The sequence below is a fragment of the Balaenoptera borealis genome, assembly GCF_965194805.1.
Source record: "Balaenoptera borealis genome assembly, chromosome: 8".
NCBI classification, from domain to species: Eukaryota; Metazoa; Chordata; class Mammalia; order Artiodactyla; family Balaenopteridae; genus Balaenoptera; species Balaenoptera borealis.
The window spans coordinates 2,327,342-2,341,690 of record NC_138865.1 but is presented as its reverse complement, the minus strand read 5'-3'; the positions used below and the strand labels follow the sequence as shown (position 1 = coordinate 2,341,690).

The following is a 14,349-nucleotide window of genomic DNA, read 5'->3' as shown; positions in this document are numbered from 1 at the left end:
AGGCCATCCTCCTTTTTCCATATTTTTTCTAACGCTTGGAGTATGGGCCACAGAACTCTTGGAAAGACTATTTTCAAATTCTTTCTTGCTTTAAGACCTCCCCACCTTTTGACTAAACATTGCTTCATTTTCCTGGAGTAAAGAATCTGACTGAAAATCTCTAGTCAGCTTACCTGATCACATTTCCCCCAATATGTCAGTGTAGCGGTAACTGCTCTGAACATCTAACCTTTCCTGAACCCGTGGCACATTCGTACAACCACACATAACAGTGTATACAGTTCCTTTTCATTTATCAAAAGAAAGAATCCTTGGGGAATAAAGATTTGACAGCTACTGTTACAAGATAATTGTAATACTTAAAAAAAAGAGAGAAAGAGAGATGAGACAGATGGTGTACGCTGGAGACATGTGGAAGTTTGCTTGAAAAAGAGCTTCAGAAATTCAATTGACACTGAAAAGAAATTATGCAAATCGTCATTTTTGCATAAAAGCATCATGGAAAACAGGGAAATTATGTTAATCTTTAGTCTTCCACAACCTTGTCACAGAGAGAGAATGTCAAGTGGACTGACACACTCTTGGTGTCCTATTTTTTAAAAAGCTCTGTAGCCACTCATGTTTTTCTTATTTATTTATTTATTTATTGGAGCCACTCATTTTGAGTCACAAGGAAAAGAGATTAAATTGAGTGAGATGATTAAGAACATCTTCTGTTTTGCCATGCTTAGGTCTAATTCATTAATATCAACCATTAATACATTTTAGATGAGTTATTCAGTACTTTTATTATACATTATGTAATTTACATGGGCAGTGTTTGTAATAAATTTATTAGGTATTTCATCAGATTAACCTATGTGGCATTAAAGGATGATGGAAATTTAATTTTAAAAATTATGTTTATTACTTTAAAAAAAGATTTTCACATTGCCCTTTTAAGCTTTATATGCTTGCCTGATTCACACATTACCCAAAATTCTAAAAAAAAGGAAGAACGTGCACGAGACGCTATGAGGACAGAAATTCTAAGGAACAATGTGAAATGTTGGGGTGAAAATTCTGGCACTGTTGGTCGAGGGGATTGAGGCACAGAAAATTAGTGAGGAATCTGATTTCAGCGAAAGGAGGAAAATCACTTACTGAATTCAGGCAAGTTTTCAGAAGAACAGGTTTGAAGCGTAGCACCATTAGTATCTGGTGTCATGATAATTACGCTTTTAAGAACATGAATAGGGCTTCCCTGGTGGCACAGTGGTTAAGAATCCGCCTGCCAATGCAGGGCACACGGGTTCGAACCCTGGTCCGGGAAGATCCCACATGCCGCGGAGCAACTAAGCTTGTGAGCCACAACTACTGAGCCTGCGCTCTAGAGCCCGCGTGCCACAACTACTGAAGCCTGCATGCCTAGAGCCTGTGCTCCGCAACAAGAGAAGCCGCCGCAATGAGAAGCCCCGCTCACCGCACCTAGAGAAAACCTGCGTGCAGCAATGAAGACTCAACACAGCCAAAAATAAATAAATAAATTAAATTAAATTAAAAAGAACATGGATAAACTCACGTTTATTTAGGGGCAAGAAAGAGGGAAGGAGACGTGTTAGCTGTAGACAAAAGCAAATGTTATGATGGGATCATTTCCACTCATTTCGAGATCACAGAATATAGGCTTGTGTCTGAGTGTACATGTGAATTAGGGAGAGTAAATGGAGAAAGGCCCATCTTTCACCCAATATTATATTGAAAACAGAAACCTGGGTCATACATCATGAATCTCCCGTGAATTCATGCTTGTGTGTGTGTGTGTGTGTGTTTAAGCTGGCCTATTTAAATGCCATTAGAAAAGTCAACATTTATATTTAATTTGAACAGAGAAAAAGAAGTCTGAAAATTGATTAACAACCTTTAATATATAAAGATGGGTTGCCAAGAAAGATGATGGGATTTCATTTCCTGGAGGTGGTGAGATAAAGTGATGCATATTCTCTAATAGTTTGGGCTGGGCGAAGACTGCTTAGAAGCAAAAAGACCACTTCAAGGATTAAACTTTTAAAACGAGAATGGAGCTTGACAAGAGAAAGTATTTTCCATAGAAAGGAAGCCATCCTATTACATTTTCTTCACAGAGGTTACATTTATCTTTGAACTTGCGTCAGCAGTATATTCGCGCACCCAGTGCTCCTGTGTGCTTTCATACAAGTTTCACAGTATAAGCAGCAGGACCTCCTGAGGCTTGACATGGGTGACCCTGGTCCACATTTGGGTCCTGGGGTAACTCGGGGCCAGCCATGTGTATTTCTCTGGGAAAGCTAATCTTCTGGCTCCCTTTTAAACTGATATTCTTTTTTTTTTTTTAATTTTTATTTATTTATTTATTTGTTTGTTTATTTATTTTTGGCTGTGTTGGGTCTTTGTTCCTGCGCGTGGGCTTTCTCTGGTTGTGGCGAGCAGGGGCTACTCTTCGTTGCGGTGCGCAGGCTTCTTATTGCAGTGACTTCTCTTGTTGCGGAGCACAGGCTCTAGGCGCATGGGCTTCATTAGTTGTGGCACGGAGGCTCAGTAGTTGTGGATCGTGGGCTCTAGAGCGCAGGCTCAGTAGTTCTGGCGCATGGGCTTAGTTGCTCCGCGGCATGTGGGATCTTCCCAGACCAGGGCTCAAACCCGTGTGCCCTGCATTGGCAGGCGGATTCTTAACCACTGCGCCACCAGGGAAGTCCCTAAACTGATATTCCTTATAAATCTGTGCAGCGTTTATTAAGAGGAGAGGCTGAGCCCCGGATGGTGGGGTGGGCAGGAAGGGGGGCCAACCAGAATGAAGGAAGGTTGCAACACGCAGGGTCTCTCCTGTTGCCCCAGCAAACCAGCAATGGCTGGAGCTCCCATATCCTTCCTTGGTTATATTAACCAAAGCCCAGATGGCCCTCGATGGACTAGCTTCTCTAGTCAGCTCTGGGTGACTAGGTTAGCCTTTCCTAAATTGTGGTCCCAGCATCACTATGTGAGAATCGCCTGATTCCTGAACCCATGCTGGACCTACCGAGGGAGTGTCTCTAGGTACAAGGCTGGGACATTTGCATTTTTAATGAGCTCTGCAGGTGATTCTGGCCGCACTACACCTCAGGACCCGCTCCCGGAAGGCTGGGTTAGAATTAGAGGCACTTCGAGAGCCCCAGCTCCCCCAGGTATTTGGCTGTCAAGCACCTCCTCAGACGTGTAGCCCTGTGTCAGGGATGATGGAGGAAGATGTGGTTCTGCACCCACTCCTGGGTCTCACTGCCCAGCATCCACTCTGATTGCGCTGAAGTCCCCGGGGAGGGCCTATAAATACTCCATCTGCTCAGACTTCTTGCCAGACAGTGGCGTTTGCACCACCTTCCCACTGCTGAGACCGAAATACCTCCTCCGGGCTTGCCTTCCTTGAGCTGCTAAGAGCCCTGTTTCCTGACAACTCCAGTGCCCCAGGACCACTTGCCTTTTTCCATGGGGATTCCATTGCCCTTAGATGTCCTTTATGCAATTAGGATGGAGATAAATGTTTAATGCTGGAAAGAACCTTAGAGATAATCCAATCCACTCCATCATTATGTGGAACAGATGCAAACAGATACACAGAAGAAGAAGCAGGGAACAAAATTTTGAGTCCTCACAATGTGCTAGAAATGTGCTGTGCTAGATTTTTCAACCAGTTTTGTCATCAATATTTTTTTTACAACAAACTTTCAAAGGATGACATCATGTCCATTTGTTATAGATACAGAAGTCGAAACTCAGAAAATTAAAGAACTTTGCAAAGTTGTTCAGTTAACAGGTAGTGGATTCAAGGTTGAATCCAGGTTCTAAAGAAAAGTATAATATTAGCTATCATTTATGAAGCACTTACCATGTGTTGGGCATAGTTCCAAGCACTGTATTTTTACTAACTTATGTAATACTGCCACAAAAACCTTGAGGTAGGGAGGAGTATTATGCCCCCTTTTCTGGGGGACGCAGGCACAGAAGACCAGAAACTTGCCTGGGGACACCCCATTAGTAGATGGGGGAGCCCTGACTCTAGTGGTCTCTCCAGAATCAAGTAATCAGGGAAGGTAGTTATTGCCCGGATAGGAGATAAACAGACCTGAAATAATGATTGGGAGGAAGGGCCAGATCTGGGAACCACTTCTGATGATCTCTGGATCACCTGTCTGGATGGGAGGTGTGGGAAGGAGTGAAGACAGCGCTCCATTTTCTTGCTTCCTCGGGGAATTAAGTCAATGGTGACACCATTAGCTGAGACCCAGAACAAAGATAAACCAGCAACACATTTATGTTCTGGGTTACCTAGCTGGCATTTGGCTACTTCTACAGCTTCCCTGTGAAACATAAGAGGAAGAACCACCTGTCCTCATTTTCTACCTAAAAATGTATTGATTGATCAATTATAAGAACCACTCAGTGGAATTTGGAGCACTGTCTGCCTGATTTCCTATCCACAGGGCCGTGAAGTAGTAAGTGTATTTGTAGCTTTGGGCAGTACATACAACCCCTTACTCGATTCATTCTCATTCGAGAATTATCCTCTGGCCGCCACTATGAGTTGTTGTCAAGGATCCCATGGTGAAGAAGACAGCCCCGGTCCGCTTCAGGGAGCTTGTATTCAGGTGAGGGAGACAGGCAATAAGAAAGGAATGAAAGATTAGCCTGTGAAAAGTACTATACAGATAACGGGGGTGACATGGTACAGAACTTGCTAGCCCAGGGACCAGGCGACATGGGGACTTGTCAGACGTGAAAGGTGTCTGAGGTTTATTCCAAGTGTGATGGGAAGAAATTGATGAGTTTTCAGCAAGGCAGTGACACGATGTTGTGCGTATTTTGCAGCTTGCTCTGAATGTCACTACATCCAGGGTAGACTGTGAAGGCAGGATTGGAGGCAGAGAGGCTGGTGAGGGGGGGCAGAGGCCAAGGTCGGTGACAGCTGAAAGAAAGGTGCAGAGATGACAAAGTGGGTAGAAACTGAAATACATCTGGGGGTGTAGCAGGCAGACTTGTTGATGGAGAGCAGTAGAGAGGAAAAGGGAGAAATCATGATGACCCCTGGGTTCCTGGTTTAAACCCCGGATAAATAAATTGTGCTGCTATTTACCAATATTGTTGCAACTGGACAAGGAATTAGTTTTTTTTTTTCTGTAATAAATATTTATTATGAATCAAATGAAGTTACTTTTAACAAATACGTCTTACAAGCTTTTCTTTTTTTAAATATTTATTTATTTTTGGCTGCATCGGAACTTAGTTGTGGCACATGGGATCTTTCATTGTGGCGTGCGGGCTTCTCTCTAGTTGTGGCTCACGTGCTCAGTATTTGTGGCACAGGAGCTTAGTTGCCCCACGGCATGTGGGACCTTAATTCCCAGACCAGGGATCAAACCCGTGTCCCCTGCATTGGAAAGAGGATTCTTAACCACTGGACCACCAGGGAAGTCCCTACAAGCTTTTTGTTTAACCACAAAACTTAAAATCAAGTGTGAAATTTCTGGGAAATTACACAAATATTTGTTGAAAAAGTTACGTAGGTTTTTCAATTTGTCATTAAATATCAATAAACATAGATAAGAATTGTTAACCCAGTAATAATAAACAGGTCAAGTACAGCTTTGCCTCACCTGGATGATTTCCAAAGTGTCTCTTTGGTTATTAGGTTCTTGTGGAATGACTGAAACATAAATGTTTTTTTGTTTTTTTTTAAAAATTAATTAATTAATTAATTTATTTATTTATTTTTGGCTGGGTTGGATCTTTGTTGCTGCCCGAGGGCTTTCTCTAGTTGTGGCGAGCGGGGGCTACTCTTCATTGCGGTGCGCGGGCTTCTCATTGCAGTGGCTTCTCTTGTTGCAGAGCACGGGCTCTAGGCGTGCGGGCTTCAGTAGTTGTGGCTCGTGGGCTCAGTAGTTGTGGCTCGCGGGCTCTAGAGCGCAGGCTCAGTAGTTGTGGCGCACGGGCTTAGTTGCTCTGCAGCATGTGGGATCTTCCCGGACCAGGGCTCGAACCCGTGTCCCCTGCATTGGCAGGCGGATTCTTAACCACTGTGCCACCAGGGACGCCCCATAAATGTTTTATAACTTTCTTTTCTTTAACTTTCTGAGGTCGTAACTAATGGTGCACAATTCTTGATTTCTTAATGTATTTATGTTGGAAGAATTAGTTTATGTCTTTTTTTTTTTTTTTTTAGTTTATGTCTTTTTAATGTTTCTCATCACACATCATTGAATTTTGATTCATTTTAATTTTAAAGAAGGCTGGTTACAAGTTGAGGCTTCTAATATTTTTTATTGAAGTATAGTTGATGTACAACATATAAGTTACAGGTGTACAATATACTGATTCACAATTTTTAAAGGTTATACTCCATTTATAGTTATTATAAAATACTGGGTATATTCCCTGTGTTGTACAAGGTATCCTTGCAGCTTATTTTATACCTAATAGTTTGTACCTCTTAATCCCCTACCCCTATCTTGCCTCTCCCTGCTTCACTCTCTCCATGGGTAACCACTAGTTTGTTCTCTGTGTCAGTGAGTCTGTTTCTTTTTCATTATATCCACTAGTTTGTTGTATTTTTTAGATTCCACGTATAAGTGATATCATGCAGTATTTGTCTTTCTCTGACTTATTTCACTTAGCATAATATTCTCCAAGTCCATTCATGTTGCTGCAAATGGCATTATTTCATTCTTTTTTATGGCTGAGTAATATTCCATTATATATATATTCCTATATATATTATATATATATATTATATATATATATATTATATATATATTATATTGTAATATATAATATTAGATTAATATTCCATTATATACAATGTATAATATACATTATAATATATTATATTAATATTCCATTTTATATATATATATATATATATATATATATATATATATATATTACATCCTCTTTATCCATTCATCTGTCAATGGACACTTAGGTTGCCTCCATGTCCTGGCTATTGTAAATACAGCTGCTATGAACATTGGGGTGCAGAATCTTTTCTAATTAGGGTTTTCATTTTTATCATTTTTTTTTGATAAATACCCAGGCATGGAATTGCTGGGTCATATGGTAGTTCTATTTTTAGTGTTTTGAGAAACCTCCATACTGTTTTCCACAGCGGCTACACCATTTTACATTCCCACCAACAGTGTAGGCGGGTTGGAGGAGGAATTAGTTTTGAAGGTAGATGATCATCAGACACACGTATGTATACGTATGTGTAAGCACGGTACCAGAGCTTACCAAAAAGCACTCTGGACTGGGAACTGAAAAGTCTGATTTGTGTCAGCACGTCATCACTACGAGCAGTAACTTCTCGACACCTCATTATTTCCCGTCTGCAACATGGGGATGATTATATCTGTCTTCACTGCTTCAGAGGGTTGCTGAGAAGATAAATGAGATAGCGTTTAGGGAAGCACTTTGAAGTCTTGGTTGGACAAGGACTGTATAAATCCAAGCTACCATTATCATGTCAGGGTGTGTTTATTTTTCATGTATCTGCTCAAAGTCACAGGGGCCATGAATATATCATGTGTACATTCTTTCCTTCAGGTTCAGTTCCCAGAAATGGTCAGGTGAACATGTTTTTCTTTCCCCAACTCTCCCTTCAGCTGTAGTATTCTCTCGACAGTATTCTGCAATTATTAGTGTTGTTGAAGACTTTTTAAAGACCCTGGGAAGAAAGGATTTTGCCCAGTATAACTTTTCCCAGGTAATTCTGGCTGATAAAGTTAATGATGATACCTTCCTTTAAAAGAGATGTACAGGTTACAAAGAACCAGTGCACTGTCTCATAGAATCCTCAACAACAGTCTAGGAAAGGTATGATTTTTTTCACCATTTGACAGAGGAAAGATGGCTCAAGAAGTTCAAGTAATTTGCCTAAAACTTCATTGTACAGTTGGAGTAATTAAAGCTAATAAAAGAGTTGCATTCTAAAAAATAGAGTGAATGAGCAGTGGGGATGTTGAAAGAACTGAGCCATGTCCCAGGTGACATTCGTCAGAGCTTCTTCCATCCTGGAACCCTGGACGCAGTCTCCAGGTCTTTGATAATGGGTGCGACTAGGCTTTTTCTGGTCTGGAGTTTCAAAAGCTGGACCATTCCACCCAGGACCTTGTGTACTCTTCTCTACATACAAACAAGCAACCAAAATAAGACCAAAATAAAGTAAAATTGTCCCTTGGTCTCCAGAGTCATTACCTGGTTAACTGTCAGCTTTCCCTTGGAGGACACAAAGAGCATTCGGGTTTGCTTGAGGTGACCTGTGAAAGAGGTCCTTGGGATGGTGGGAAGAAAACTGGACTTGGAATCCAGACATGAGTTTGAGTCTTGGTCCAATGTGGCTTATTGTGATGAGTGAACCTATTTGAGTTTTGGTTTTAATAAGTGTAAATGGCATATAATAATGTTTATCTGTTTACTGACTGTGACCTTCCAATCAGCCTCCCCTTCAGGCACGCAGTTGCAGGTGCAGAAGTTTATGGGCTAAGCAGTCACTTTTAGAGTGACTTGTTGGTGGATTACTGGATTAAAAATGCTCTATTCTGATCATTTCTCCCTTTGTCTTTCTCAACTCAAATGCATGTGTATTTGCTCACTTCTTTTTTTTATCAATATTTTTAAATTGGAGTATAGTTGATTTACAACGTGGTGTTAATTCTCCTGTACAGAAAAGTGATTTGGTTATACATATATATTCTTTTTTCATATTCTTTTCCATTCTGGTTTATCACAGGATATTGAATATAGTTCTCTGTGCTATACAGTAGGACCTTGTTGTTTATCCATTCTCTATATATGTATTTGCTCACTTCTAATGGAGGGGAAGTGGGCTATCCTTTCTGGTACTCATACAGTAGGGCTGTCCACATATTCATCCATTAGCACAAAGCTAAAGAGGGAAGATGGGCAGAGTTTCAGTGAGGACTAGATGACCGCATCTCCAGTGTGGAGCGGGTGACTGCACACAGTGAGGGAGAGATAGCTGTAGTGTCACAGCGGTTCCTTACTCAGGTGATTCTCATTTGTCTGCACTGGTTTCGCTGTGGCCCTGGCTGGAGACTAGACGATCATCAACTCCCTTCAAATGGTCAGGCTGGTTAGAGGTCGGCCATTGGTTTCTCGAAAAGGCGTATCTGTCACCCTTTCTCCTTATTTTCTGCACACCTTTGAGGAGGGTATTTGGGAAAAATTTTTGTTATGTGGATGGCAAATGCAAATAAAATGACAATTTTGAGATCAATGACAAAATTTTAACTTGTTTTACCGCTAAACTGAGGCTGAGAAACAAACCCCCAAACTTGTGGACACGTGTTTTTCCAAAGGACCTTTCGGTTTACAGGTGTGTGCCTGGCTTTACAGGTGTGTGCAGGGGGGCCCCCCCAGAGGCCGCGGGGCTGGTTCGGGCCACACGGGCCCCGGGCCAGGCTGACCCCCGGGTCGCGGGCGGGTAGGACGGGCCTCCGGGCCGGGCTTCCCGTCGACCCCGCCTTCCGGGTCCTGGGCCGGGTCCCGAGGCTCGCGCCCGGGTCTGTGTCCGGGGTACCGGGTGGCACCCGCCCCTCCTCTGCGGGCAGCGCGTCCCCACTCGGCCGTCCTCCCAGTCTCGGCGGCGGCCGCTCAGTTCCCCTTCCCCGTGCCCCCGGGACCTACCCTGGACCCCGGCAGCGGCCGGGCGCGGGAGGCGGGCGGCAGGCCTCCCCCGCCCGTCCTCCTCCTCCTCCTCCGTCTCTGCTCTCCGCCCTCCTCCTCCCCTGCTCCTCCCCCCTCCCCTCCCCCTCCTTTCCCCTCCCCTCCCTCCCCTCCCTCCTCGCCCCTCCCTCTCCCCCCTCCTCGCCCCTCCCATCCCCTCCCTCCTCGCCCCTCCCCTCCTCCTCCCTCGGGCCCGGCAGGAGGCGGCGGGAGCGCGCAGGCGGCGAGCGGAGCCCGGTGCGGCCGCGGCGTCCGAGGCTGGTGAGCGGGAGAGCGCGGGGCGTGCGGACAAAGAGGGCGCCGCGCGGAGGTAGGACCCGCCCCCGGCCCCGAGTCCCCGGGCCCCCGCCCCCCGGGCCGGGTTGGAGCGGAGCGGGGCGGCCCGGCCCGGCCCGGGTCACTGCGGCGGCGGCGCGCGCCCGGGTGCACGGCGGGAGGACCTGGCGACGCTGCCTGCGGGCCGTCCTGAGCTCCCGAAACTTCCCGTGGGCGCGGGGCGGCGGCCAGGCGGCGGGGGGACCCACCGGCCCTGCCGGTCCTGGCCCGGGGTCTAGGCGGACGGCCCCCTGCACCAGCCCCGGCGAGCGTCTACGCGGGCGGCTCCCGGCACCAGCCCCGGGGTGTCTGCGCGGGCGGCTCCCGGCACCAGCCTCGGCGTGTCTGCGCGGGCGGCCCCTGGCCCCTGGCCCCGGCGTCTGCGCGGGCGGCGCCCGCCCCTGGCCGTGGGCGCGTCTACACCGGCGGCCCGGCACCTGGACCGGCGTCCACGCGGGCCCGCAGTACCTGCGGCGAGCAGAGGGGCGGCCGACCCCGCCCCGCCGTCAGGGGCAGCAGTTCCTGCCGACGTCCACAACGCCACCCGGTTCCCCTGGACACGTCCACACTGAACTGGGGGTAGGGGAGAGCGGTGCAGGCTCTGGTTTGAACGCTTTTTCCTGAATGGCCCCTTTTTCATATTAAGCCCTCGGTTCTCAGTCCAGTATTCCATCCTCAAATTCTTTGGGTGATAATTTTGCCAGATTTTCTGAATGGGATTAACACAGGCCGTTCAGAAATCGTTTCTGAGTTTGGCAACCGCTGCCCTGATGGGTGCTGTTATATTTGAGCTGCTTTCAGGCCCATCTTTAGTGTGTTGTTTAGAATTGTGAACCTTCGTCTCGTTTTGGTTGGGCAGGATTAAACAGTTCTATTTTTAAGAGCAGCGAAGAAACATATGTATTTAATATTGGGACCATGTGCCACAGAAATCACATGAGGCGCGGTTTCTTAACCACCAGAGTGGCTTAAATACTGGGAACTTGGTGGGATTGAAAAGGAATTTCAGGTGGAGGAAACGTTCATTTGCCACTTTCACCTTCTCAGGTGAGTTGAGGACTTTACTAAGGCAGCAGATTTCACTTTGAGAGCCGAAGAAATTATGTTCTTATTACGTTTCATAAATCCTATTTATGGCAGGAGTCCTGAATAGTACTTGGTAGCTCTTTCTGCGCACTGAACTAGATACCTTTCCGGATTCATTTTGAATTGCTTAGAAAGCCTATTTTGTTTTAAATTGTTGACGCTGGAGTTCAGGCCCCATATTCCAGAGCAGAGCTACGCTCTTCAGAGGCAGCGCTTCTGTGTGCTGTTTGGTTCCTGGCTCTCCTCTGCACCTTTCCCCCGATGATCATACTTTTCTGTCTTTTCTTCCCCTGCCCCGGTGCCCCCAGAGCAGCGTCTGACATGGGTGTTACATGAGCCACTGTCAGGGCCGCGTGGAGCGTCTCCCTCGGTGAGCTACAGGAAGATGGATGAGTCGGCCCTTCTGGACCTTCTGGAGTGTCCCGTGTGTCTGGAGCGGCTCGACGTCTCTGCCAGGGTCCTGCCTTGTCAGCACACGTTCTGCAAACGGTGCCTGCTGGGTATCGTCGGTTCCCGCAACGAACTCAGATGCCCCGAGTGCCGGACTCTGGTGGGCGCGGGCGTGGAGCAGCTTCCAAGCAATATCCTGCTGGTCAGACTTCTGGACGGTATCAAGCAGAGGCCTTGGAAACCCGGCCCTGCGGGGGGCAGTGGCCCCAACTGCACAAACGCCTCGAGGGCTCAGAGCAGCGCTGTGGCCACTTGTAGCTCGAAAGATCCACCTTGCCCCCAGGGTGGACAGCAGCCTCGGGCGCAAGCCTGGAGCCCCCCGGTGAGGGTGAGTAGCCCGAAGAGGCGGTGCGGTGGGTGGCGGTGCTGATGGCCAGTGTGCATTCTTTAGTCTTTGGATGTTTTCTAAATCAGCTCATGGCTAAAGAAGTCACGTTACTGGAACAGATAGGAGATTATGCCTTGGGAATTTTTTTTTTTTTTCTTTTTGGAATGAGATTGGATATAAATAATTCTTCTTGTTTTTAAAATTCTCTCCCGGATGGTGGGCCTCTATTACGTTTTAAGGTAAATCTTGGGAAACAGTAGCAATTATTCAATGAAATCTAAAATACAGAAGTTTTTTATGCCGAGTTTAAAATGGAAATTTGGTGTGGTTTTACCTTTTCGATGGTGTTGGGAGAGCCATGAGTATGTATGTATGTGTGCATATATGTAGACGTGTTATAAATATGTGTGTGGGTAGATCACAAGTAGGACATGGAGCTTTAATTTTTAAGTGGCTTGGAGCCATTCTATTGGTTTTATGAATGCACAGCACAGAATTTTCTGGTTGGAGGAATTCTTAACGAATCGTGGCCACAGGTAGCAGAGTTTTGTTGCTGTAGCAACAAAATGTCATTGAGAGCCATGCTAAGACAGCAGAAGATGTAGCTTTATGTTGGGTTTTATAGGGAGTGAAACGAAATGTTTCCATCAGAAAGATTTTTCTTGGGTTTTGGGTTTGGGTTGAAATAATTTGAAGTGAGGCTAAATATCTGGGCAGTTACCACTACTGAAATTTCTAGAAGGTAAGGTATTTTGAAGAAATGTAAATTATGTTGCCTGTGACGCACCCCAGTTAAGACATGCTTTTCTCATTTTTGTAAACCTAAAAAGTAGTTATGGACATTCGATAATTAAAGCACTTCCATTTTTGTCGGAAGAAGCAATCTTGATAATTGGCCAAACTGAGAGAATCTATTTTTAAAGAACAGTTAATCTGGATGAGAATTCTTTTTTCAAAAATTCGTAGTAAACACTCAAAACTGACTTTTTTCATGTGAGGTAGGAATAACCCTTTGGGATGGCATTAACTAGTGTAAATTCACAGATGTGGCTCTCTGGGAGCTGTAGGGAATGACTACCTTCTAAGCATTCCTTTCTTCTCAAGTTCATCTTTTACAAATGCTGTATTTACATCACTAGATGTAGAGTACGCAAAGTGTTTTAATTGCTGGAAAACAGTTTTATCCCCAGGCTATCAAGTTTCTTTTGAGTCATACTTAATTTTTTTTTTTTTAAAGTTAGTGAGAACTTTGGGTTCTGGAGGTTTTCTTTGCTTATTTGAAGCCCCCTAGTTTTGAAATGGTCTGCTTATAGGGTTTTCTTAGATTTCCTTCTTTTAATGGAGTTTACACGATTAGTATCTGTGGCCTCATGAATATTTCAACCTCAGAACCATCGTTTTTGAGACACCCGACCCAGGTCTGCTTCGCTTAATTAGGGGGTAGATTTGCTTCCTTGGAGGGATTTTGTTTCCTTGTTAATTAGACTGGAGAGGCCTAGCCTCTGGCTGTGACTAGAAGTGTCTCAGTTGTTGACACGTTGCCTTACCTGTTGTGAGGAATGTGGTGAATGTTTGATTACTGATAAAAAGGAATTTAAGAAGAGGGCTCAAGCATTCAGCTCAGTGTCCTTTGGATTTTAAGTTTTCTTTCTGATGTGGAAACTGACAATGTGATGTTGGAATGTTCACTTATTTGAACTGCTAATCTCCCAAAGTTGAGCTTCACGTTTCTTAGGTACATTATTCTGTGATTTTGATGATGTCAGTGTTATTATTCTGGCTGATACGATTTTCCTGATTTGCTTTATGTTTCTTCTTTGGCATGAGAAAAATTACTTGCCAAGAAGCTCAATTGAGCTTGAGCTTTATAATCTGGATAAAGTAGTTGAGGCCAATAAAAGCAGGAGATGATCATGTCTGTTACTTTCGGGGGGCGGGGGGCACAGAGAGTGGAGGACAAGACAGTGAACAAACAAAATTATTCAGTAATGTGGGTTGAGCAGATGCTGTAATTCTTGTCAAAAGCACTTTCTTTCCCCCCAAGTCTAAAATAATTTCTCATTAGCAATTACTGGTACCTTCTACTTTGAAATATTCAAAACAACCAGGGGTACACAAACAGCCCAAGGACCTGAAAGATATATACATTTCAGAAAACGCTCCTTTTATTTTTTTACTTTATTTTATTTTTAAAATTTATTTATTTTATCGAAGTATGGTTGATTTACAATGTTGTGTTAGTTTCAGGTGTACAGCAAAGTGATTCAGTTATACATATATATATATATATAAATATATATATACACATTCTTTTTCAGATTCTTTTCCATTATGGTTTATCCCAGGATATTGAATATAGTTCCCTGTGCTCTACAGTAAGACCTTGTTGTTTATCCATTCTATATATAATAGTTGGCATCTGTGAATCCCAAACTAGAAAA

The 14,349-nt window shown here is 44.7% G+C and overlaps 1 protein-coding gene across 6 annotated transcripts in view; it reads left to right on the top strand.

The window, feature by feature from the left end:
* The first annotated feature begins 9,894 nt into the window (after window positions 1-9,894).
* Window positions 9,895-14,349, top strand: part of SH3RF1 (SH3 domain containing ring finger 1) — a 164,243-nt gene continuing 159,788 nt past the window's right edge. The window contains exons 1-2 of one of the 6 annotated variants that reach the window (XM_082402111.1): window positions 9,895-9,990; window positions 11,439-11,908. In XM_082402111.1, coding sequence (XP_082258237.1) covers window positions 11,516-11,908 — 393 coding nt within the window. In that variant the 5' untranslated portion in view covers window positions 9,895-9,990; window positions 11,439-11,515. The other 5 variants (XM_082402110.1, XM_082402113.1, XM_082402114.1 and 2 more) reach the window with 5 other exon arrangements.